At 36.5% G+C, this 27,917-nt stretch overlaps 1 protein-coding gene across 2 annotated transcripts; it reads right to left on the bottom strand.

The window, feature by feature from the left end:
- Positions 1-23: 23 nt before the first annotated feature.
- LOC108069170 (uncharacterized) lies at positions 24-27,917 on the bottom strand. Of its 2 annotated transcripts, none has more exons than XM_070217593.1 (13): positions 27,565-27,917; positions 20,075-20,702; positions 19,505-19,606; positions 19,181-19,294; positions 17,725-17,921; positions 17,509-17,626; positions 16,894-17,034; positions 16,166-16,294; positions 15,253-15,396; positions 11,902-12,181; positions 11,184-11,409; positions 8,829-8,995; positions 24-314 (listed from the first exon to the last, which is right to left on the bottom strand). In XM_070217593.1, exons 2-13 carry the CDS (start codon positions 20,483-20,485, stop codon positions 244-246), a joined length of 2,100 nt encoding a protein of 699 aa, XP_070073694.1. In that variant the 5' UTR covers positions 20,486-20,702; positions 27,565-27,917; the 3' UTR covers positions 24-243. The 2 variants fall into 2 exon arrangements, with proteins under 2 accessions (XP_070073694.1, XP_017014645.2); XM_017159156.3 differs by having other exon boundaries at positions 16,166-16,297; positions 27,565-27,916.

Raw genomic sequence — 27,917 nt, 5'->3', positions numbered from 1 at the left:
CTTGTATGCCAAATATTATAATATTTATTCAATTATTTTACACATATTCCATGTACACACGTATTGTTTATGTTAAATAGTTTTTACATCTAATTTGTTTATTGTTAGCTACTTATCATTTAACAACTTATTTTTCTAAGTGCTTGACCTAAGATGTATTTACAGCTCCTTTTTGATTTAACATTTAATGTTTTCTTAGTCGCTATTATTCAGTTAGGTCTACAAATATCCTATAGTACACGACTAGTTTAAATCGTACATTAGCTTTTCAGCATTATTGGGTTCCTCGCAGTCGAATGAAGCCATCATTAGTTCTGCAAATGAGAAAATAAAAACAAACAACTTGGGTTAGTTATCAAAATATTTTGTGAAAGAAGGAAAAACAATTGCTGTTTGTCCACAGAAAGAGGCCAGGCCGACTAAAAATCCGAAAATAACAAAACAGTTATTTAAGTTGTTCTGTCCACTTGATTGAAAACGACACTCAAGCGTAGACAGGACTCAAGGACATACTCAAAAAATACATTCACACAAACACAATCCCAATTGTCCGAATAAATTTCAGTGATGCGTGCTAAAATGTTTGATTCTGCTCTTCCCAAAAAAATGCTACTCGTTTCTGAAGCCTGAGAAAACTATATTTTTTATTGTACAAAAAATATAAACAAATCTAATTTTGAAGTATAACTTATTGGCTACATTTCAAAGTGACGAAAGCCTTATATAAAACTTGAGTTGAAGGGCATTTCGAGTTTCGACTGTAAGGTTTCTCAACTTTTATTTTTAGTTGACCAATGTTTTCATCCGGCACGTGTTCAATGTCAGGCCTTGAGGGCTTGTTTTCACTTTATTCGTCCATTTATTTTTAGAAGGCGCTCGGAGTGGCGAACCAAACTTTTAGCATTCAGTTAAAATTTATGAAGCCAGAAAGGAGCAATGTTTCAACTTGATGTTCAGTTATAAATTTCATTTATGGAAGTTGGAAAATAATTTAGTTTGCATATTTAGATATTAACAGAACATGTAAGAGGAACTTTATGTAGTATTTTTTAATAAACTTTAACTTAATCTAGAGATATAAATATTTAATTGTTTTTTATGAGCTATCTCATTAGGTATTTATTCGAAAATAATAATAAAATCCTAGGCTTAAAACTCGTAATAGTTTTTATACATTTCATATGCATTTTTTGGGTTACAACAAGAGGTCTGGGTGTATAAAAGGTTTAACTAGAACAGCTTGAACCGGAACTCATTTCGGGATGGGTTAACTTCTGGTCAAGTACTGGACAAGTGTGGTATCTTTTTTTTTTGGGTCGGTCCACTTGCATTTTAATAGAAGGAAATTTAATATAGTTGTAAGAAAAAAGGGTGCATTTTTCTAAAGTGGAGTGGAGGAGCAAGTGGTGGAGTTGGAGGTGGTGTCCAATTCACACCATGAGCCCCATTAAAATTTTACAATGTTTGGGCAGCAGCCTCGTTTGGTCAGCGCTTTTGGCCAGCAGATGTGCGCTTGACTTGCCGCAAAATGTGGCATGATGCTCGGTCCCCGGTCCTCTGTCCTCTATCTTGGTCCTACGAAAATCCCAATTCCCACTCCCGCAGTTTGTGTGTTTATCGGATTTGTGTTCACATACTCCGTATGCTTGAGCACAAAAAATTACAAAACATCCGCACGGAAAGGAGAATGGGAATTTTCAAAGTTGAGCCGAGCAGCATGAAGAAATGTTGCCGTTGGTTATGGAACATGGTGAAAACCATGGACCCTCTTTTATATTTTTTTTTTGCCAGGACCGAACACAGAGTCCTTTCTTTCCACGCTCTTGTTTAGTTTTAATGGAGTCGTGTGTGGCGTGTAAATATTTCCCCCTTTTCTAGCCCAACTGAAGATTTGTGAGGCGGCTCGGTTCGGTTTGGTTGAGTTTTGGTTGGGTTTGGGGACCTGGTTACTTTACAGGGCGTAAACATGGTGTATTTTGCCACCCACACAATGTCTAACGAGCGGTTAGCAGGCAGGAGTCAGTTAGAAATTCAAAAAAAATTTGTATGAGCGGCTTATCTTCGAGTGCAACCTCAAGCTAATTGCAAAAGCTGTTTCACTTTTGTTACCTATTGGTAAATGTAAAGTGCAAAGTACTTAGGCTAAGCTGTAAGCCGTTAAAAAAAAATTGCAAAAAAAATTTAAGAGCTTTTAAAAATATTAATGGTCAAAATGGATAGCATCTCTAAAAATTGACTTTGTCTTTTTGAGACTACACAGAATGCATCACGTCACGCATCTGGCCAAAAATAATAGATCCTCCTTGAAGACAATAAAAAATGGGCATCTCGTCGTTTCCGGAGAAATATTTTCAGACTCAGTGAGGCATCAATTACTTTCCCCAGGCTCAGAGACCAAACAATAGACACAGCCGCAACTACTGTAAAATTGTTTTGACTCCGTCCCGAGATGAGGGCTTCAAGAATGACAGACCGGACAGGTGATAGATAACGAGGACAGTCTACGGTCATTTTTCCACACCCAAACTGGCTGCTGGTCCAGGAAAATTCTGCTGGAAAATTCTGCCGGAAAATTCTGCCATTCGAGTAATGCAAGAAAGTAAATGAAATCTGCCCACAACTGAATGCCAATAACGTGCTGCTGTCAGTGGGCTTAGGATCCCATGGGATGTGACTTTCCTTTCCGGTGGGCAAAGGGGCGAAAAGGGGGACAGTTACTAACTGCATTTCGCCCCTATCTGTATGTATTTATCCGGAATGTCTGAACTGTCGGCCGACCTGTCGAGTTCCTGCTGACGTTGACTAAAACAATATAAATCTGCGCATTTTTCACTGCTCAGTGGTAAACAAACAGAGGGTTTTATTGTATTTTTCTACAGTTGGAATAGTTTGGAATAGATAGCTAGGCATTGTCTGAACTTGACTTATTTATAGGAAAAATACGAACAATGTGTAAGAATTTATTTTTATTACAATTTAAGATATAAAGTTAGCTTTATATCTTTGTATGAATTGTAGATACTTATAGCATACTGTAAGCTTATAAGCTAAATATTTAATTCACTTATATAATAATTTCTAGTAACATCTAATTCATGAACTAATTTATTGAGTTAAATGGAATTTGTAATATTAAATTAAGTAAGCTCAAAAATGTAGAATTAAATAAATGCTAACAAATATTTGTTTAATTAATAATCAAATTTAACATTAATTTAGTATTGACTCTTTGGCAACTAATAACTTAATGCTTCGATGTACTTAAGCATTTAATAACCACCTCGCACTTCTCGGAAATCCCTTTTGGCCTAAGTACAAGTACCTGTTCATAGAGCATTAGAGCAATTTGAATCTGGCATACAATTTATAATGCAATTCATGGTTGAATTTCGAAGCCGAGCAATGTATAGAATAGACCCAACAATGACGATGATGAGAATTAGTGAAGGAGTTTGCCATTGAACCAAGGATAATTTGGCCAGCGATTCAGCTTAATGAATAGTTCAGGCCTTCGGTTTGGAGCTCAATGATTGGCTCGGCCCTAATTACCATATCCAGAGCCTAATGAGCACAATGGAAATAACACATGGCCGAGAAACACCCTGGCAAATAGCAATATATTAGAGAAATTTAAATTCCGTGTTGATTGTGTAGTCTTTGGGAATGCTTGTGGGAAATTCCTTGGACTTGTTGGCCTGATTATGTGGTATTTGGCCAGCTCTCCAATGAAGTTGGCTTTGTTGATGGCAATTAACAATTCATTTGGCACGAATAGAAATTTTGAGGTCCTGACTTTTGGCACCCACAGTATAAGTGTAGGATTATTATTTAAGGAGAAAAGGAAAGGAAAATGCAAATCTTTTTCGCAAGGAAATAGTACTTTCTTCGCACATCCTAATGCAATTTTTGCAGTCCTATTTTTCCATCTCCCTTTTTTCTTTAGGCATATCTGGCATCACATTTGGCTCAAAAGGACCTGCCAGACATTCAAGGCACTGACGTTTTTTTCGGTGCAACGTTTGTCCTTTTGACTCCTTTCTCCTTTTACCAGTCATATCACATATACTGGAGTGCCTGCCTGACACAACAATGCTCATGTCTTCAACAATCCAGAGAGAGTGTGTGCAGTTAGATTTTCAAAGCAAAATAAATAAAATAAAATATAATAAAAATAAAAATAGAGCCAGAGAAGTGCAGAGCGAATGGGGGAAAACAATTAAATGCTTTTGTGATGCTTTGATACGATTTAAAAAGCATTCCTTTCCCCATTTATGCTAAATTGCTTGCTTTGCATTTTGCAGGATTTTGCAATCTAATTTTATTTAAATTTGTTAAAGGACTTTAAATGGGAAAAATAATAAACAATTTTAATATATTTATTTAAAGACACATAGCTGCCTTAATTTTTGAAACTCATGTTATTAATACCAGCCACAAATATTTGGTTACCCATTATCTCTATTTATGTTACAAACTCATAAGTGAGCGTTGTTCCTTTTGAAATTTCCCAGATCGCATTTTCCCGGCTCAACCAAACGATGCATTCCACCGACATTTCAGTCGACTTAAATCCGACATACTTTTCCCCCGAGGTCTTTACTCTTAACAGAGTAAGCCAGCCAACAGACAATTACCTCCACATTAACGGGGTTGTTATTAAAAAATTCCTGGCATGGCCAACATATTTCCCAGCGAGCAAAGTGTATATAATTCGCTGGGCTGCACTTCTGCTGTTTGCTGTTTTTTAATGTCAGGTAAAAACTTTCAAGAATGCAACTCCAAAGATTAAGGGCATAAAAACCGAGAATAAGCACTTGTTTAGTCGCAGGGAGGAAATGAAAACACGAATGGCTTAAATCAACTCAAAATGCTGTACAAGTGGTCCAACGAGGCCAAAGGATAATAAAAAGAAAGAAAGGACGAAAAGGGGGAACACAAGGAGCGATTATAAAGATAGAGATGGGATGAGAGTTGATTAAAGTCATGTAATTTGGCAGAAGGTTTATTAAAGTTTTTCTTTTTCTCTGCTGCTGCCGTTGCGGCCATCGAAAAAAGGATTCCTGTACATATATAAGGATGGTATATAGTCCTTCACAGCAGGGCAGTCAGCAGGTGGTGTTTCGCTGAATTCGCTGCATTCCTTTTCCTTATGAAGCTGCCCGCTGGCTTCTTATAAACACGATTATGTCACTCTGTGGATCTCTGTGTGTGAGGACCGGATATATAACTTGCCAGCAGAGTTTATTCCCCATTTCATTAACAGAAACTTTAAAATATCGCTGAGGAAGTATTTTATTTCGGTCAGTATAATTTTAGCTACCGAAAATGCCTTCAGCTTGTCGCCAAGTGATATAAAGAAGGAGAAGACCAACATTTATTTATGCAGTTTTCGAAAGTGCATCAAACTTGGAAATAACTTTTCGACTCCCATAGTTTTTTACTCATGGGAACTCGGTTTGCATTTACGTTGCTGACGTCGGCTTAAAGTTTAGCCAAACTTTTCGACTTGGTGGACAGTTTTTTTCGTTTGAGTTCTTAGAAAGGAAACTGATTTAGAAGATGTTCGCTTGAGTTGGCTAAACAAGCAACTGCAAAAGAATGGCACCAAGCCGAGCAAAAAAGAGGTGAAAAGCCATTTGGACAGCCTGGAAAAAAAGTTTGACATCGATGCAGCATCGAAAACAAATATAACCACAATAACAAGTCCAACTTCCAGCCGCAACTTGGCTAAGTCCTAATGCCGTAACAAAATAGATGCAAATGGATTCTAATCTCTTTTTTTGAGTAAACCGAAATGCTACTCGAATTTTCTTAAAGGAACTATAAACAAAAAAAATTTATTATTTATTTTCCTGTAATTATAATTATTTATAGCTTCAAATATAAGTCTGATAATGTAATTACTTAAAGATAATTTATAATTACGAAGAATTTTAGCTACATTTACCCCGACATTAAATTAGTTTATTACTTTTTCATGTTTTTATAAAAGAAGCCCCGGCTTGATTAGGAAAAATGTTAGTGCCACCTGACCAAAAAGAAAACTTCACCATCCCTAAACATTTTCCACCTCAAAAAGTTTACTGCATACGTGTAAATAGAGTTTTCTTGGTTAGCTGAGCCTTCGCTTTGTGTTTTCCCAGCAAATCTCATTTACCTCCCCGTTATGCACGACATGAAGCGTTCCCCGATAAAGTTTTCCAGCTCGAGGCTCAGGCTGTTGATTTTCCACAAACACACAAAAAATTCTCTCCACCATAAGTTTTCATTCTCTGCCTTTTTTTCTTTTTATTTTTTGAATTTTTTGCTTTTAACTTCCGTTTCTGTCAAGATGCGTTTTGCCGCAACACCCAAAGACAACTTCTTTCTACGCTTTTGTTGGTATTTGTGCTGTTTTCGCCAGCGGCAAAAGCCTTCAAAAGTTGCCTTCCTCTGCCTCGGTTTATAATGAGTTCGTGGATCCTATATGTGAGCTCAGAGTTTGCGTAAGCGACTGAGATGGCTTTTATGTTCAAATATTTAGCTGTTTATCTTGCAAAAAAAATACTTTTAAGATGAGCAACGTTCATAATTGCTTATCTTTAATTTCTAATTTTTTTATAATTCAAAATGTTTAATTTTCCATATAATTCTTACGTCTAGATATTACCTATTTAAAATTGTTATATATTTCATATTTAAAAATCTAATAAATTTCCTAACTTTATATAAAATATTCAGTTATATTTAAATATAAAAAAAAATGTTTTTAAAAATATTACCTTGGATTCTTTAATCGTAAGCATAAATAATCTTTGCAGACTTTCAAAATTTTATTTTTAAATATTTAAACATATGATATAATTATAGTTGCTTTTGAAATCCTCATAAAGTTAAATTAAAGATTTAAAATCATTGGGATTATCTCTATGAAAAAAGCCAAGTTTTCATCACTGTTTGTCGCTTTTCATTTCTGCACTTTCTTGCTGCTGTTTGATGTCTTTGCCCGCTTTCATGCAACATGCCCTCTCCCACCAGCCCGTATAGTTTTTCAGGTTTTTTGTCATGTGCACATTCCGTGAAAAATATATCAACTTGCCGGGCATTGCTGACAGCTCCAAGAAGGATTTATACAAAAAAAAAAGGAGAACGTTGGGGAAAAACTTTGTACGCTCTTCGAAAACACGTGGTGCACCTTGTTGCAAGGTTGTTTTGTTGCCTCTTGGTGGGAGCTGTTTTATATCTTTGTTGTGCTGTCTGGGGCTTGAGGATATGGCAAGTTTCCCAGTTTATATTTACTGAGCTGGCAAAGATGCTCCTATCTTGAAGGTTCAGGATGTGCGGATTAATTGAGGCTTTTAAAACAGCTGCGCCAGGTGTTTTTCTTTGGTAATTTGATTAAAAATAAATCAATTCAATAATTACTTAAATAAAGCGAGGTAATTTTTAGAAATCCCTCTTTATTATCCCTCTTTTTTATATATTATTCTCAACAGGTTTTACTTATGTTTTTTATATTTTTCTTTTATAAAAGCATCCAATCAAATATGCAAATATAGCAAAACTGTACAAGTTTAAAAAGCTCCTGGGCATATAAAAACGCATTTTGTTTTCGCAGGTTATTCAACTCAAACTGTTTGTGAGAGGGAAACGCCATTTAATTTAGCATAAATAACGAACAATATTTTCCACTAAATCCCGCTTCATGCCGGCTCTCCTAGTTTGTCATCATCAGTAATAAAAACAAAGGCTAGGAAGCAACAGCCCGGAAATGAATTGTTATTAAAACAAGGGTTCGCTGGGGTTACTATAGTAATGGGGATGGCAGAATTGGGGATAGGACTAGTTCTCCGCCAAGTTTTATCCAAGTTCATGAACATTTTGTGGTCGTAAAGTGTCTGTCTGTGGTTTTATTGCGGTTATTAATTTGAATTAATTAGGAAGGAAATTAAAGGAAAGGAAATATTTATAGAGTGTGATAAACAACAAGGGCCGATAATCCAATGTTGTATTAACTTTAAAGCAATTTTAAGGACGCGGAGTAACCAAATATGGTTTACCACAGAAATTGCGGTTCCGGTTTTACATGTACATGTGTTCATAATCTAGTTCCCTATTTCCCTTGTTTGCGTTTTAATTATCGTTCAACAAAATTACTCTCAAATTGTCCTGTGCCAGCAGCCGCGAATTCATTTAATTTTCCCCACAGGCTTTTCAAACAATTAAACTAGCTTGTATGCGAAAATATAAGTAGTTCTGGGTAAATCCCTTTCGTGGCCCACTTTAAGTCGCCGTCTGTTGGCCACGCTGATGGTAAAGTTTACACAAAGCTAAGAAAAACAAACAAGAAAAAGATGAATATGGATGATTTTAGAGAGCCCAACACTTGAATGCTCTTAAAAAAAATATGGGTTTGAGATAACATTTGTGGTGTGTAAAGTAGGTTCTAAGTAGAGCTTAAAAATATATTGCCAGGTTTCAATTTATCGATATTTAATTGGAGTTTTCCATTCAAAAAACCGATATTATCGAATCTATCGAAAAAGTCGATAATCTCTACTTCTAAGCAGTATGGAAATTTAGGCCCTTTTATTTCATAATAAACTTTTGATTTTTACAACATAGAATTTAATTTCTCTAAAGAACCTTCTCTGTTAGACGATTTATTTGTGGTTTTTAAAAGCACCGTTTTCTTGAAGGGTATAAAAAAACTGCTAGTCGGGCGAATGGTAGTGAAAAATGTGCAAAAATGCGATAAAATACGTGAAGAACTCTCCAGAGAAAAAAGCAAGTACCAGTCGAGGGGATGGAGAAAAGTTTTGGACCTCGGCGAACGCAGAATTACTTACCCGTCTCGCCAAGTTTCGTTGTTTGCTGCATGTGCCGGCAGAAGTGCTCGTACTCCCCGCTAGATGGCGCCTGTGCCGCCTTCATCGCCTGCATGTGTTTGGTAAATGCCCCAACAATGGCCGCCATTCGATCGAAGGCCGCCATATTGATGTGGCCATTTGCTAAGCTGCAAAAAGGGGGAAAACAGAGGAAAAGCGGAAAACATAAGTACGAGTGCGAAAAGTGAGAAAAGTATATTTTGCTGGCTGATAAAAGGCCAGAGTTTGTGTTTGCTATGCAAAATGGAAAAGTCTGTGCGGAAAAGCACAGCCAAAGGAGCTAAAAAAGAGGTTATACACTGAAAAATTGGACTTGTATTTGACATGATCTATAAAAACCTTAAAATAAATATATTTTTGAAATACATTGTGATATTTAAAATGAATTTTTTTAAATTGTATGCTAATTTTTTTGGAAGGTTCTGCTTATTTTGTGTGTATGTTATTTTGTTTTTTGCAGTGTATCGTTCGCAATTAATGCAGAAACGGTTCGTTTAATTAGCGCATTGAAAAGTCGATTCACGCTTACACGCTTCATTTCATTGCAAAACTCGATGCGACATTGAAATTCGCTGAATGAATGTGGATTTATTTGGTCTTTTTCTATAGCAATCACTGAGTTCTGATTATATTTCAGAGAATAAATTGCTCCGGCGGCATGGATACGCATTTGTGAGTCTAATGAGGTCACCATTGTGGCCACCAGTGGTCGGTGGTGCATACTTTATTGTTTGTTTCAGCTCGCTATCGTTTTGGTCCAAAGGGAGCAATGCATATGGAGGGGATTAGGGCCAATAAATGGGGTGATACTGTTTAGATTTGGACTAAACCATACATATAAGGTTTAGGGCTCAAAATGATGAATTTAGCGAAAAATTTCTAACAGTAAAGAATAATTAAATTGTCAGTCGACATTTCATGAAATAAATTTGTAAATAAAATGAAAAACTATTAAATATTATTATATTATCAGAATTATAATAAAGAGATAAAAACAACAATTAGTAATGTTACTCTGGAAAAGCACGGCTAGAAAAAACGATAAAGCTATTTTATTATTAAGAACATTTAACACAACACAAAAAACAAGAGCTTTAAACCTGAAATCTCTTTTAATTATTTTTATGATTGTCCATCACTTGCTAAAGTCAATTTAAAACAAGAAAGGAAGCTAGCTTCGGCCAGCCGAAGCTTATATACCCTTGCAGATCATTCCTATTAATTAACAAATCGCAAAAATGTTAATTTTCTAATATTTCTCATTAATTTTCCAATCGTTCCTATGGCAGCTATATGATATAGTCGTCCGATTTTGATCAAATTAAAATTGAAATTCGGAAATATTTAAAAAGAGTCATATCCTAGAGTAGAAGATAATACAATACAAATCAAAGAAGCTAGAATTTATTTCCTATTACTTTTCCATTAATTTTCCGATCGTTCCTATGGCAGCTATATGATATAGTAGTCCGATTTTTTAAATAATTAATTCGAAATTCAGAAATATTTAAAAAATAACATCCCCAAAAGTAGAAGGTAATATTTCAAAAAACACCGAAGCTAGAATTTTTTAAAGTTTTTTTCTTCCGATCCTTCCTATGGGAGCTATAAGATATAGTTGTCCGATCCGGTCGGCTCCGACATATATACTACCTGCAATAGAAAGAAGACTTTTGCGAAAGTTTCGTCCCGATAGCTCAAAAACTGAGAGACTAGTTTGCGTAGAAACAGACAGACGGACAGACGGACAGACGGACAGACGGACAGACAGACAGACGGACAGACGGACGGACAGACGGACAGACGGACATGGCTAGATCGACTCGTCTTGTGATGCTGATCAAGAATATATATACTTTATGGGGTCGGAAACGTCTCCTTCACTGCGTTGCAAACTTCTGACTGAAATCATAATACCCTCTGCAAGGGTATAATGAATGCGTTGCAAAAAAATATTAATTTGTCGCGATTTCACTCTTCAACGCTTGACATAAAAAACAAATAGACGAAAGAGAGAAAAAGCTATTTATGTTATTTTTTATGGATATGCATTAAAATGATTTTCCGCCTTGTCGTTTGGCACATAATCATTTATTTTGCCACTCTGTGGTTAATTAAATTTAAAGCGTAAATAAATATAAATGAGAGTATAAATACGTGCAGGAGGTAAAACGAAATGAAAATCGAGTGGAAATGCGTTTGTCGGTGATCGTTGCGAAAGAGTGATATATTAATCATACGACCCCTTGACCGAGCAAATACATATTTGGCCCGGATTTTGTGCCGCATCAATCAGGGCAGGCAAATTGAACTTACCGCTGCAAACAGTTCTCACGCTCGCCCAATGCCAGTTTAACAATATCCGCAAACACTGGAATAACAACCCAATCATTTGGCTTGCCCGACGTTGCTAATGGTGTGGTTGCTGCTGCCGCCGTCGGGGCCGATTTTGCTGCCGTGCATGCTGCTGTTGCAGCTGCAGCATCCACATTGCTGCTGCTGCTGCCAGCCACAGGCACTGGAGCTAGTTCTATTGTTGCAGCTGGTGGTGCACAGAACGAAAAAGTGTTGGCATTTGAAATTATTTTAAAGTCATTCATTATTAAAGATAATCAAAGATAAGTTATTTAAAAATAATTGAATAGTATAAATATAATCTTTTAGTATTTTGTTTTATTTAACAAAAACTAAATTTAAATACATTTAAATTTAAATTACCACAAACTAAAAAAGTTCCAACGGTTTTGAAATCACTTATAAAGGTGTCCAAAAGTATTCAGTAAAATATTCAAAGCTTCTTTGGAATTAGAGCTTAAAAACTTTTGGACAATTTTGTATTTGTCGATATTTAATTTATGTTTTCCCTTCAAAACATCGATATTATCGAATCGATATTGTTAAAATATCAAACAATTATCGATCATTTTCCAGCTCTATTCGAAATTTCGATTTTAAAATATTTAGTTGCCTACTTTTAGACACCTTTAGAAGTAACTTCAATGCCCGTTTTCTCAGTGCAGAATTGCATTCGTACCGGAAGTGCCTGTTATGCCAACCACTCGGCCACTTGTCGAGGGCTGCTCATCCAAGTCGGGGATTCCAATGGCCATTGATGGTGTGGCAGCTCCAGCTCCTTTTCCCTGCCCCTGCCCCGATTGCTCCTTGGGCACCGGCTCCTTCAGCTGCTTATCAGTCTTGAGACCCTCCTGCTGCTCATTTAAGACGATGGCCTGCTTCTGCCATAAATGTCCATGGCCCTCGGCATGGCGTTGCATGCAGTCCAATTGTTGACACGTCACTTGCAATTTACTCCACTGTAATCAAATCGAAATCCATAAATGAGCATCATTCGTAGTGCCAATCTTGATACGCCACCACCCTCCGATTTTCCCCAACTTGGGACTCTGTTTTCCTTTTTTTTTTTTCCTTTTGGGCTGTAAATGTTTATGGTTTTGTTTGTTCTGTCGGTCTGTGTGAGTTTTATGCTTGTAATTTGCTCCGCAAAGCTTTGGATCGAATTTTATGGGCGACATTTGGCCTTCGTCTGATAACATATTAATTAGGATTTCCAGTGGCATTTGGGGGATTTTACAAGCATTAAACTGAAAAAGGCACCACATCTTAAGCGAGATCTCGGCAATTTATTTTGGTTTTCATTGAAAAACATTTCGTTTTGTGTCAAGGGGAAGCCAAAAGTTGTTGGCTCGTTAGGGAACACATTTATAATAACATTTTTTGCACCTCTTGCTGGCGGATAATTTAAAGTTTGGAGTTTTTTGCGAATGCTTTCGGCCACATTTATTGCCATTATCCAATGCGAACTCATAAACATTTCAGCGGCAGCTATAGAAATGTATTTGTATACATATATCTCTCGAAAATACAATGCACGCGACACGCCCCCTCTTTTTTTGCTCGAATTTTGCATAGTTCTGTAAATTTATGCAATTCCCTTTCATTTTTTATTTTGCAAGAGGATTTCTATTTTTCATTTCTCGCTGCATACTTTTCAGCGCCCATTGTGCAAAAAATGTATAGGGGAAAAAGTGTCGGGGAACTAAGACTTAAATTATTGCTCAAAAAAGGTGGGCAAGATGTTGAAGGTACCAATATATGCATTGTAATGTTTTTTTTAAGGCGTTGTAAGTTTTAAGCCGTATCCTATTTTATATAGTTAATTAAAAAAAAATTTAACTAAACAAAGTTTACAATCAGATTTATTTTAATTTTTCCCTTTTAAGTACAGGATTTTTGTTACTTATCTGAGAACATGTGTAATTTCTCAAGAATTAAAAGTAAATACTTCTGAAAGCCTAATGGCGAATGGGAGAGGAAAATATAAGCCGAAAGCATTTAAAGCAGCAAAAGGTAACATTAAGTAACTTTTAACTTGATTTTTTCATTATGACTGGGTAAAAGGGAACCAAGCCTAGTGTTAAAATGCGGCTGCTACCAAAAAGGGGAAAGAAATGCGGAATCCATTAACTAATTAAAAAGTTTTTTAATGAAAACTAGCTTCATTTGCTGCTGAATGCACGGCAACACGCTGCGGTCTATTGAAGGAGTGGGGGGCAGGACGAAGGACGAAGGTGCGGGCGGTGTGCCAAATAAGTGAGTAAATATATATAAACTTGATGAAATTGGGCCAACTGCAGCGAAAATGTGGTTGCTTGGGCGTGGTCATCTCTTTTTCAGTGCTCCCCATAAATTCAATTTTTTTGGCAGCCATTGAAAAACCTTTTTGTCGGTGGGAAAACATTTGTTGTTATGACAACGTGGCACAAAAAATTTTATCATTTAACATTTTCCTTTCATTAAATATGTAGTACAACAAATTTTTTTTTTTGTATTTTATTCAAGTACATTAAAAAGTAAATCCAATAATTTAAAGGACGAGCAAATACCATTCTCCATTACTTATTTCAATATTTAACTTGAATTCAACGGACCAAACCCGAACATCGCTCTAAATCCTTTAAGCTCCTTTTCGCCAAAATGCATTAGGCTGCATAAATATCTGCTGACACGAACAAATATCCTAGGCATTGGGTCCAGCCTCGAGGCGAAAGGATTTTCTTCGAGTTCACACACACACAAAGTGCAAGGAAAAAGGATATGATGGAGGGGAACAAGGCAGATAGTTATAGTCGTTGATTCCCTAAGCAAAAAGGTCTAAGGTACTTCAGCTGAATAGTTCAGTGGAAATTCTATATTAACTTTTTAAAACAATGATAGATTTTTCTGTTAATGTAAAAGAGTATTTTTTTTTCTGCCAATCCAATTATTAACTTTATTTAAAAGAATTTCAAAACAATGAAAACTTTAAAAATTGGTTTCTCCATTATTTATTTTTATATTCATAGAAAAGTGTATTTTTTCCTTCGACTTTCTCGCTTTTCCTTTAAATCCATGAATGAAAATGGCCCAAAGGCGCTGCCTTCTAACTTCTAACAGCATGCAATTACAGCTCACATATAAGCATTCAGTCGCATATGAGTATAAGGCAAAAGGAACAATTTTATTATTCTTGCTCGTTTCCCTGTGTTCTGTGAGCTTAGCTTAAGTTTCAGATCTCCAAGTTTATGGAATCATCCTAGCCTTGTTGAAATGTTTGCTATACGGCATGTGGAAATGTCATTGAATTGATGTCTGGGGCCAAATGATATTCCATTTGGTTTTGTGACTCCGCCACGCACTATATTATGCAAAGAGCGCCGCTGTGTTGTTCAAGTCCAATTAAAGTTTCACTGCGCAATTTGCCGAGGGAATTATGAACCCAAAAACCCATTTCGCTGCCTTGCCACGTAATTTGCCTATAAAATGGTTGTCTATTTAATTTCAAGCATTTATTTCTCCAATTTATGAAGGAGCACGTTCGTGCGTTTGTCATTATTTGGTGTCTTTTAAGATCCGCTTTTGCTTTCCGGAAGTTGAATAAAGTTTGTTTAATAGTTTGGTATAACTTTAATAATAGGAGACGATTTAATGTTTATTACTTACTTTAAGTGAATATCGAAAAATCGAACAGTTATTTCAGGAGTATTCCTAATTAAATTGATACGTTTGATTTTTGCATGTTGAAAGCCTATTATTAAATTCATCAACTTAATCATAATTAGTTTGAACCTAAATGTATCAATTTCTTTCTACATGTAAACCCCAGCGGCTAGTTAATTACAAAAAACAAATTATATCCCGCAGTAATAAATTCTTCATTAAATTAGTTTTTGTTTACGATAAATGAAACCAATATAAATTAGATTTTCTGTGTCTGATACATGATACACGACCATATTTCAGCCGTGTTTTTTTTGGTCGTCATTAATTACGGCTTTGCACAAATTAAATTGAAATTATTTGGCATAGTTTTTGATAGTTGACTTACCGTAACTTTAAGCCTCGCTATGGCCGGCGATTCCAGGGACTCCAAAATGGCCGTGGCACTATTGTAGTTGCCCACAAGGAGGCAATATTGGGCCACCCCGCTCCAGAGCTCCACGGTTCGGCTTCGACCCTCGATTCCAATGCTCTGAAAGGCGGAGGAAACAATGATGTTACAGCGGCATACAGCGGGTATGGGCAAAATGAAAGATTTATTTGATTACGGAAGTTAGTTAGACGAAGGGCGCAAGGGGCGGGGCAATGGACATGCCTGGACCAACGCGACTTGGGCAAAGTTTTAACGAGTCGCTTACACGGCCAACTGGCAAACTGTCAATGAGACAGTTACGAACGGCATAAATTATAAGCCATCTTACCAGCCTGCCTGCCTGCATGCACCCTTCATACAGCAGCGTGCGAAATAATAGGTATGATAATACAATGTTATATGGAACCAAAGAAATAAAAATTTAGAACAAATTCAATATTATCATTAAGGTATCCTTAATAATCTAGATCTACATCCGAAAAACGGTAAGCTCATTATAAATATTATTTAATTTTAAATTAAAATTTTGTAATTTGAATAAGCCCTTAACGTAGAGTTAAGCTTTATTTTTTTACCGCATACTTTTAAACACCTTTATAAGCCCTAGAGATTTCCACACCATCCTACAATATATTTTCATTTCAATAATATATTCAGGTAGTTCTATTTTTTCGACCTCAGCTGTGTGAGAGAGGACTTTTCTGGACGTGCTCTCCCTACGTATTCAACATGCATGGGAATTTTAATTCAATCCACTGGGTCTAAGGACTCATGCGCTACGTTTAACTTCAGGACGAGTTGGTTGGCAACGGAACGAAGAGGACAATTCGTGCTGACCCCCAAAATGGTTATGAGCTCGTCCACTCACCTGCAGGATCTCATTGCAGACAAACAGACGCAGACGTGCCGACCAATCCAGATAGGTCTCCAGGTTGCACGTCTTCTTCGGATCCTGGGCTCCTGGCGGTGCGCCCGACGTGGATGGTTGGTCCCATTTCTTCTGCATTAAAAAAGAGGAAGAACGGCACAGGATTCACAATTCAGATTTCACAATTGTTGTTGAAATGAGGTGGGCAATGGAACGGCGGGGGGCATTGTTAATGAAGCTGCTTGTCGTCATTTTAATTGCATGTCCTTGTAAGTCCTGGCGAGTGTGTCTGTGTGTGAGTGTAGCTGCCAGTGTGCGATTGTTTGTGCAAGAGCGTGCTCAGTGTAATTTATGCAAAACTGCAGATTGTTCTTATGGCGAATGTTGACTTATGCGGAGGGACACATTTGCCATCGAGCGAGCGTTTAACTTGAGGAATATAATTTAATTTGAACGAGGGGTGTTCGGCTGAGCATGAAGATGGGGTAAATTAATTTGTATTTTTTTTAATTCAACGTTTTATTTACAGCTCTCAGCATAATTTTTAATTGGATAGGAAAAAATGGAAAATGATATTCTCATTTTCATAACTAACAGATTTATTGCATGTTTTACTTGTTATTTTTAAATATTTCTATTTATCTTATCTTTTTCATACAAGTTTCCTTTACTTATTTTTGCTTGGTTATTTTGTAGTTTTAAGATTTTAGGGAACTCTCCAATATTACCTGTTTATCGAGCAGTATCATGCTGCTGCACTGAAGAAACTCCTCGCCGCCAATGTGCTTGGCCAGTTTCTTTTCCAGTCGACAAACGATTTGTGCGTACTGCGTGGCCGTTGGACAGTTGAGTGGAGTTTCTGCTGCAGACTAGAGGGAAAAGCCCCACAGAAAGGCATAATGGGGAAAACGAGGAAAAGAAGACAATTGCCGGAGATTAGGCAGATTGTTTTTCGGCCCAGTCAGTGCTGCCAACCTCTCTCGATTTTCTATGAAAAGCAACCTACTTTTAGAAAGTTTGTTTTGTAGCTGAAACATTTACATATATTTGAATGTAGTTGATCTAGCTTTTCAGTTAGTTTTAAATATGATATTCAACGAGACTTTAGTTCTATTTTATTTTCATATTCTGCGACAAAATAATTCCAAATAAATTGTTTGCAAAACTTTTATTAAGAAGTTTTAATTAATCATTAATATTAAGAAATTTAAATTAATCAAAAACCTTTTAAAACTTCGGGTTTTTGGTGAATTAAATTTTGAAAACCCTTGTAGCTTGTTTTATAAAATTCTATCGTAAGTTGGCAGCACTGACTCACCCATGTCCTTGGACCATCCACTCACCTTGTCGTTGGTCTGGCAGGCTCGTAGGTCCGCCTCATGTCTCTCTAAATCAGTCAGTCGTTTTAGTAAGGCACTCAGTGTTTGGGAGACAGCGGCTTCCAAATGCGAATTGGAACATCTGTGCCGAGAATCAGAGTGGAGTGGATTCGAGTGGAGTTGATGGGGTGCAATTTGGGATAGGCTAATCTGCAAGTGCTTTCTACTTGCTCCTCTCACCTGGCAACGATATGTTTGACATGGCTCATCATCCGCTCATCCCGATAGTCGTAGGGAAACTTCATCGTCCACTCGGCCAGCACGGAAACCAGGGACTCCAGGCATTCGCTATCAGGTACCGAGTCCAGCAGTCTGCCCAGCAATTCATGGGGTCGCAGGAACAAGCGGCAGGATAATAAAAATGAGAATACAAATTCCTGCAGGCGTAGATAAACAAACACAAACACCAGATTAGTGGAAAAATACGGCATAATAAATTACAATTCTCAGAGAAATAGGGAAAAAAGAAGAGTCAACCAAACAAAATACTTTACCAATTATATATTTCTATCTAACTACTAATAATATATTATAATAATATAATACCTAATATTTTTTTTCAGGTTAATAGCGGTTTTTGTATAAAAAAATCTGACAATTTCTCGTAAATTCTTGCAATTTTTAAGTTGGCTTTATTTAGTTACCATTTCAACTTTTAAACAACAACAAAAGTCCAATTAAAACTAATTTAATAAATGTAGTTGTGTGTCGTTTACATTTGAAATGGGATTTTCCTCAGTGAATTGGTCCTCTTAACAGAAAGATTCCACAAATTAGTTGTGTTTTTGTTTTCCTTGGCCAGAGGGCACTCCACATTCAGCCCTATCAAATTAGCGCTAATCTCTGGATTTGTTTGCAACGAATTAATTATTTTTGCACTTGCTGCCTGTGGCCTCTGAATGGTCGGACTTACACACAAGAATGTCCTTGTTTCCTGGCTTTTGGTCCCTTGCTTTTGGTAGCCCCTTGGGCCCGGGGTCCTTGATCCTGGCCAAAGGACTCGCCGGATTGTCGGTTGCTCTCTGGTTTGTGGTTTTTGGCTCGTGCCAGCAAACACAACTTGGCCAGCGTTCAAGTCTTTAAGTGTTTGCAACTAAGTAAGAACTGATTTGTATTCCATTTGGCGTTTACAATACGATTAAGGAGCGGGGAATCCGTTAAATTTATTTAGGTTTTGCTATCCAGTCCTAGAAATGATATCTTTAAAAGATTCCCATTTTTCTTTCGTCTTCCTTTTGACTTGATTTATGATTCCTTAATCTTAAATAAATTCTAAAAGTGACTAAAAGCGTTTAGCCACTTTGTTTATATCCCCAAACGTTTATATTTTATTTATATTTATTTATATTCCCAAACGTTGATATTTCATTTGCATTTTTGACAAAAATATATATTTAACCTTATTGCATTATTTACTAGTTGAAAAACGAAAAACAACATTTCAATTGCCAGTCATTTAATATCAATGATAAAATGCACACTTAAATGCTTTTTTATTTGAGCGACTAGAATGTTATGCGAAATTTAATATGCATTTCACAACATTGTCACATTTTCAGTTTATAAACCCATGGTAAAATGAAATTTAGTTGGAAATTTGTGATAAAAATATATAAAATTCGTCGTATAAACTCACCTTATCTAAGTCAACGACATCTTTGGGCAAGAGTGTTTCGATGAGGGAGTCCAATGGTCCAGAAACTATTCTACCGTTTATGTACATAATGCCACCGGAGCCCAAAACCGAGCTCTGTGAAAATAGAAGCGGAAACCATATGACAGCAGTCAAATAATGGTTTAATTAAAAAATGGTTGGTACACAAAAGCGTAAACTGGAATCAAACCAATTTACTTAGCTAATTAAATGCTGGCTAGGGCACAGCCGAAAACTGAACTGAAAATTATTATTGAATTGGTAAATGGTGGACAAACAGTTGCCCTTAATTACCGCATAGCTTACCTCAAAATTAATATCACATTGGCTGCGTTTGTGCGGATTTTTGGGCACATCATATTGAACCAAATCGTCGTTTTTCGGCCCAACCGATTTTGTGGTGCCAAGCTGCAACGGCAGACAAACAAAACCACAATTAATGAAATTTTGAAAGCTATTGAAAGTGGGTACTTTCTATTTGTGGAAAAGATTTAATACCATGCTGTCAGCAAAAATATAGGGAATAGTCGAGCTACCTATTTATTTGCTATTAACTTAATCTAGTAGATTTTTCACCAATCAAAAGGTTAATTCTTTTAGTAAAATTTTTTTAGGCATTCTTTCCATTTTAAATTTTACATTTATAAATTATAATATGTAATCAGCTTAGATTATTTATTTGTTGGTGCTTGGAAATCACATATAAAGGTGTTGAAAAGTAGGCAACAATATATTTCGAGTCCAATGGAAGCCTATGGTTTTTCATTGCATACTTTTAGGTACCTTTGTAAATGATTCCAAAACGTTTGACACTTTCATAAATTTCTATGTGTTAGCCATTTTAAAATTTGTTTTTCTAGATGTGATGTCACTTACCTCTAATTGCTGAAACCCCATTTCCAGATCGTAGGCGCTCAGCTGCTCGGCGCTATGTCGCCGCCTGTAGCGAATGTGGCCGCCGAGCAGAGCTGTCTCCGCCGTCAGATGTCCCGAATCGAGGGAGAATATGCCACCAGGAGGTCCTCCTTCCGGTGCCACTCCCACCACCGCTTCGCCCGCCTCCAGGCAGCAGTCATCCGCAGACTCGCTGTCGGAACTGCTGCTATTACTGCTAATGTGGCACCGCCGACGATGGTGGCGCCGGTGGCCCTGATGCTGATGCTGATGGTGGTGCCGCTGACATTTGTCCCGATCGCGCTGACCCCGCGACTTCTGCAGCACGGTCTGCTTGCAACGCGTTCCGCAGGCGATGGCTGATATCTTGCTGGCATAAAAGTACATCGCCATGTGTCACGTTCGTTTCGCCGCTCGTGACGCGGTCATGTGTGTGGGGCTGTTTTCGGGTTCTTTCGGGGGTTGGGTGGGTTTTTCGGGTGGCGGACTTCCTGCTCAACTTCCCTGCCTATTTAATGCATGGGCACGCAGCGGGCAGGTGGCAAGTTGGCCCTCCTCATGGCCGAGCACGTCCAATCAAACGTCAATTACGAGAAGGATTAGAAGGCACCTGCAGGGTAAGAAATTAGTGAGTCAATTAGAAAATTTCGGAAAAGGCTGAGAAGTAGCATGTATGATACATATGTGTTAAGTTTAGGTATAGAAACATTTTAGGAAATAAATTTACATTGGTTTTTAAATAAAGAAAAATAAATTTTAGTGTATTTAAATAAATAAATACTTTCTGTGAAATCCCTACAAGTGCGTCTAAAAATATAATCTATGCAACTTCCGGATTATAAAATATATTGTAGCATACTTTTAGACACCTATTTAAGTGGTTTTAAATCTCCCATATAAATATTTATAAGACAAATGTGTTAATTACAAGTTTTGAAAATAAAATATTTTCCTTCAAGTGCACAAGTACCACGGTCCTAAGGACTACTATGCATCGACCAATTTTCTTTATCCGGATCAACTTCAATTTCATTTCGTTCTTCCCTCGGTTTTTCCAATTTCTACACTCTTCATATAGGCGGCTTTTGGTTTTTGCCCACGCAGGGGCCAAATCAAAAATCAAATCTGTGAAAAACTGCGACGTTTTATGGCTCACTGGGTTGCGCGGCGTCAACAAGTCAACGTTGCGGTCAATCGCAGCACATTACTCATACGCCTCGTGGCCGCCGTTCTGGGAAAGAGCTTAAATCACTGCGTGTCGGCCATTCCGCGTGTGTGTGTGTTAGGTTATGGTTAGGGTTATTATCCCTTTGGGGCCACTTGCGACTCATCAGTCCATAGACATGTGCGCATCATCAATAAGGGCGTATCCGAAGGGGGCAGGAGATTGGCCATCAACCGGGTCGATGGCAGTCATTAAATCACTGCAGATGCGTTAAGGGCCAGCGCAGAGAAAATCACAATTGATGTATGGATTGGTTCAAGGTTATCAATGAATAAATGAATTTTTCCGAGTTCCTCGAGGCGATTGAGAAATGGGGCGTTGAACTTGTTTGTTGGTTCAAGTGCGGTTGAGGTTAAAATTAAGATTTGTTTAATGGATTTTGTATTGATTTATTAGAATATTAAATTCCAAATAAATAAATTAATTTTTAAATTTAATTAAAAAGAGTAAAACTTTTAAGTATTATATAACAGAACGGCCACTACTTTAAATTTCCTCTGTAACACGTAGGTGCCACAAAAAGAGTGAATGAATCCATCAGGAAATATATTTTAAGACCTTTTAAAAAGGAAACGCATTAAAAACGGGTATTAAAAGCGAATAATATCAACAGGCATGGCCCGCGGAACTCATTTCCTTACTACGCAACACGTTCGCTTTCGCGATGTTTTCGGGGCATTCGAAGATGGGAAAACGGAGACGGCTTTAATGGAGATTAACCACGCACAAAAGATAACGATGCCGGGGCCGAAAGCGAACATGGATGAAATCTACATATCATATTAAATATGCAGACACATGAATCGGAAGAGCCTGTGCGTGTTGGTTAAAAGGAATTCCTTATGCAGGAAGTGCTTCTTGGCACCTGACCAACTGAATATGGAAATGAGCGAGGAAATCCAATTTCTATTAAGTTAATGCCGGCTCGGTTATTGGGGTCGTCTCTTTTGTCAGCGAGAAACTCAACAGCCGCCCAAAGACTTCCGATTTCCGAGGAAAAGTCAATGTAATCGACGCATCGAATGCTCCTTTGATCCACTCCAGATTCATTTACTCTGACATCCTTAGCCACAAATTGCCAATTAAGGCAAACACGCTCCTGTCTGTTTTTGTACTTTTCATATAAGATTTTTATTTTTGCGTCTGTTCTGTGTGTGTTGTTCATTACACAAGCCATGCATAATAAATCATTTTTGCGTAAAATCTGCATTTCAATTTTGACAACAAAAAGGGATTACGGCCTTAGATATTGCTATTCAAATAGAATTTATCTCTAGCGGGAGTATAAATAAATCGACTGCAATACAATATTGAATGAGTCAATTTTGCAGCTTGGCAAATCAAATCCATTTTCTTTTTTGGTAAATTGGATCAAAGGATAATTCCACAATTCCATAAAAGAATATTTTGTAGTTTTCTAAGCAAACAGATGTTGCACTTGGTTGTTGGACAATCGCAAACAGACTGTTCTAATGTAAAGAAGAAAAAATCACAAAGCTGCATAATCCAGTCAAAAGTTGTAAAATGACAATTGTAAAGGAAATGTGTAAAGACGAATGTGCCAAAGGAAAATGTTCACAAATATGGGCAAGTACAAATACGATATATACACGTATTCTGATATGTGAAGATGTGCAGATTTGTCTGTGTACAGTTATGGTAAACGAAATAGCATAAAAGATTTTAAAACTGAACAATTATAGAGTTTATATCAAAAAGTTATAAAATATATTTCGGGGAAATTATAATAGTTTAAAATCAAAAAAATTTGTTTAATAAATATTTATAATGATTTTAAGAATATCATAAAATTATAATAATACATTTTTTAAAATACTTAAATTTTTTCCACAGTTTTTGGCCTTAATATTTGTTTGAGTTTAGAAAGTTTTTCCTCCACTATTTCCCGGAACACATTTGTAAGTATTTACATTTGGCGTTGCCCACATTTCGAGGCAGCAGAATATTACCATGCTCAAGTGAGCGTAACAGAGGCGGAACACACACAAAACTTATGATATATATTCGGCCCAAAACTTGTACACACACTTAACTACAAGTTGTGCCGGACGCTCTGTCCGCCCATCGCCAAGGATATAGACAAAGAGTGGAATGGAATAAATCTTTCTGCCATTTTTTGTTGCTCCGGACAGAAGCTTATTATAATTCCAATCATGTCGTCTGACTGCAGGCTCGAATCTAAGCAGAAGGTTGGCAAATGAAATATTTTCAATTTTAATATTGACAACGTTGGATTTTTTTTACCCAGTAACCCGGCAATCGATTGAGATTGGGGGGAATAGGGGAAGAAGATTGAGAGAATAAAGAAAAAATATCAATATGGCTGACACATTTTATTTCGTTTCAATGCCCATTACCGAACGCCCTTGTCTACAGTTTTCCGCTAAAGTGCACAAAAAAAACGAAATGTATGCGAAAAAAGAAATCAATCAATTATATTAGGCACAATAAACTTATTCCAGGAAGGTCGAATATTGATTGTAAATAAGTTGGCACTTGCGAAATGAATAATAAGTCGAGTTTGAGGGCTTTTTTATTCCCTCCAGCAACCGACATATATTTTATGCTTCTCGATAGCACAAACTGTAAATATTTTATGCAAATATTTATTCAATTAGTATTCTAAGGAAATTAAAATAGTGTCAATTTCCCAAATTGGCTGGCCAACATTGGCCTAGAATTTTCACTCTCCACAACATATCCTTTGGCAAAGGGTAATTATCACAGATTTCAACCATAATTTCGCTTGTTCAACAGCATAGCCGCAAAAACTCTTGTCGGTTTCACTAGCTCTTGGCCACTGGACAAGCTTAATTATTAATAATATAATTAGAGCAGAATGCAGCTGCCGATGGCATCCTTGGTTTGTGGTTCAAGTGTGCTCTGTGGATGAAGGAATTTGCTGGTGCATTTAATTTACAACGGGAGTTTGTATGCTTAAATATCATTGAATATCCGCATCGGGAATATTTTGCATATTTTTGTATGCCAATCTCAACTTTGGCCACACTCCAAATAAGTCTCGGTTTTGGCCTTCGTCCTCCTTCGAGCAGCCCCAAGGAGCAGCTGCTGCTAGTGTCCTCGAATCTATTAGCATAAAACTGATAAAAATAAACTGATGTCGTTGTCGTTGTCGCCGTTGTCAACAAGCAGCAGTGGCAGTGCAAACAAACAACAACAATCAGCTAACAAGAACAAGAAACTGGCAACAAATTTGCGCTGCTTTTGGCTAAGCGCTTTCAGCCAAGAAGGACAACCGCAGAATTGTGTAAAATCGAGGAGCGACAATTTCCGACGATTTTGCATTTTTAGAGCTTCATTTTGGTCAAGTTATTTTCTCTATTTTTTCTTGATTAAAGTTTTCTTTGTTTAAAATACTGAGTATAAGATGTTGACATAGATTTTATTTTTTAAAGGTTTGTTTTTTATTTTCTATTTTCCGTGTTTTATTTTGGACCTACTTTTTTTTATTTACTTTTAACATGGCTGTTGGATTTAAATCGTTGTGAAACATTTAATATTATTTGATTTATTTAAATACATAACTAGTTTCTTTCTGGATTTTAAATTGATTATGTACTTTCCCATTTTCCATTAGCATTCCATTTGATTCTATGCTGTTTTGTTTACATTCACTTTGCTCGTCTTTTTTGTAGTTTGCTCTCAATTTATTTTTATATTTCACGGGATTTAAAATCAATTATGCTTTTGTTTTTTTCTACTCTTGTTGTTATTTATTGGCCAATGCTTTTTGCATTGCGCAAGAGTATTGAGAAAAAGCCATTGAATTTTCATATTTATCACTTTATTGCATTTGCCCCGCAAATGGGGAATTCCCATTTAATGCTTTGGTAGTCATTTATCTATTTACTTAAAACATTTGATTTGTATTAAAAGTTTTTTATGTAAAAAGCTATTTTAATAGGCTTACAGAACGCTAGGATTAAATAGATTTAAACACACTTATTTATTTAACACTTGACGATAGACATGAGATTATTTGTAAAGAATTAACTTTTTTGTCGAAACACTAACCATTGAAATATTTGTATATATATTGTTCTAGTAAAATAAATAAGTGTGAATAATTTATACTTTTTCAATCAACACCTAAAAGAAAGTAAGTGTGAATTTGCAATTGATTAGTTTTGTGTGGGGAAACTATTGAGTATAATTTCTATTTATTTACAGTGGTATTCTTTTGGGTTTGAATGAAACATTTTTTCTTATATAGGACTAGATTTAATCACATTTAGTTGTTTACATTAAATTAAAGTATTATTTCACAGTGAAAAATAAATTCGAATAAATGTCAAAGCGAGTAATTAATTTTTCATCTTTGTTGACCCTTTGCCCACTAAGTTCTAATTGTTTTGTTCTCTATTCTCGCTAAGTGCTTAAATAAGAAACAGCTTCTCCGACCATTTTCTTCACTTTGAGTTGACTTTCAGTATCGGTATTTACATTAGATTTAATTAGCATTTTTCACGCTTTTGTCTGCCGACTGAAACGTGCGCTAATAAAAGTTCCTTTCAAATTACATTGACATTGTCTCTGGGCTTGTTAACTTAGCGCCATTTGTAAGGTTTTAACGAAGGCAAAGTTAAAAAAGCACTTTTCACTTGAATCTTCTTCCTTTCCCACAGTTTTCAACTCGACTGACAACTTTTCTGCCTGGCTGACGATTTAAAAAAAAAAAACGAAAAACCGTCTAAACGAAAAAATGAAATAAAAAAGCGGCAAGAAAACTGTCAACGCCATGGCTCTGTGTGTCATAAAAGTGGCGCAAGAGGGAAACCGAAATTAAATTACTTTGACTTTCGATGTTGGGCCATAAAAAAATGCATTTGGGTCAGCGTCCTAAATTGTGAGAGAGACCAGATCCCGGAGCCCATGCCCCAAATTAATGCAATGCCAGCGACAAGGAACCGTATTTAATGACTTTTGAATTGTTTTATCAGACGATTTATTACAATCACCGCATCGACCAGGCAACCGCAATAAACCTAAGCCATGCAAATTATTCTCCCTGGCATTTTTCTCTTTTTGATTTTTTATCTGTACTTCACATTTTTATGGCAGCTCTAAGGCCAACGCGAAAAAAGTCAAGAAAATCGGCTCAAAGTCTGAAAGTATTTGGATATCATCATCAATCTTTTTCGGCGTAATGTTGGCAACTGCACTGCCAAGACCATTGACAAATTGACGATAGGGTTTTCCGGTGGAATTTTCTTTGTCATGTGTTTATGCAAATGCAGCTGAGAGTGGGAGGAATTTATACAGGGCGTAAAAACGAGCAAAAAAATCTGAAAAAGCTTAATTCTAATGGTAAGGGATGTAAGGATATAAGGGTTATAATTTGAATAGAATAAAATTGATTTGACTTATAAATATAAATTAAACACAAACAATAAATAGTTTCCCATCCTCTACTATTTTAGTTTGATTGAGAATTAACTGAATTTGTTCCCGTCTTAATTAGTTTATCAATATTCTAGATTCTTAAGATTTATAATCCTGAAAACAACATTTTTAAAAAAAGTTCGGAGCTTCTTATTATAAATAAATAAATTCTAAACTTACTAAATATTTTTATATTTTAATTTAAGACCCCTAAAGGAAAAATGTTTTTTTTTTAAATCCACCTTCTCTTAATATTCAGAGACTTTTCAGAGCTCTCGTCCTGGAAAAACTTAATTACAGGATGTGCATGCTCGGATATTTCATCAATTAATGATTCTCCATTACACGATTGCAGTTGAACCAACTCAAGGATTTACTCGACAGTTCCGTTCGATCCATTAATCGAAAATGCATTATTGTTAAACAGGCATAAGTAAATGGCAGTCGATGTCCGAGTGCGGAAATGAACAGTTTAAGCCAACTGCAGTGGCAAACGCGAACGCAAACGGGTTAATAAAGGGACCCAACAAGGCCGAAAACGGTAAACAAGCCGTTGGGAAAATGGCAGCCGAACATATATGTTGGTATATCGGAGGCAATGAGGCACCCGACATTATCGACATTACCGGTTAACGGTAACGGTAACAGGAACGCATAAATTATGCTTGATTTTTGTAAAGGGAGGTTGTGCTGCGTTTGCCAATTTTTTCTTCATTTTTCCCTTATCGCATGAATTTTAAGCGGACGAAATGTTTGCCCATTTATGCGAGTGTATAAATGGGCGAGGCTGAAATTACAAGTTAATCGAACGTTGCATACTTACTGGGGCAGTCAGTCGCCTGGAACCATATGCGATATTACTTATTTATGCCCGCCGAAGAGCACTTTCAGCAATTTAAATTCATATTTATTGATTTTTTGTTAAGAAATCACTGCTGCCACAGTTGCTCCGATAAATACAAAAAGCGTTGTATAGGAATCCAAACATTGGGTGTGGAATTCACGGGCGGTCGTTTGTGATTGCGATTGACAATCCAATCTTTCAGGATCTGCTAATTTTTCATATTCCTTTTAATCGTGTGATTACTTTTATTTTTGATTTGTAAAATACGTGCACTATTTTATGTTTTAATTAATTATTTTTCATACATCTCGAAATATTTTGTGTTTTTTTTG

The sequence above is a fragment of the Drosophila takahashii genome, chromosome 2L, assembly GCF_030179915.1.
Source record: "Drosophila takahashii strain IR98-3 E-12201 chromosome 2L, DtakHiC1v2, whole genome shotgun sequence".
NCBI lineage: Eukaryota > Metazoa > Arthropoda > Insecta > Diptera > Drosophilidae > Drosophila > Drosophila takahashii.
The sequence above is the reverse complement of the archived record's forward strand: the minus strand, read 5'-3'. Positions and strand labels throughout refer to the sequence as shown.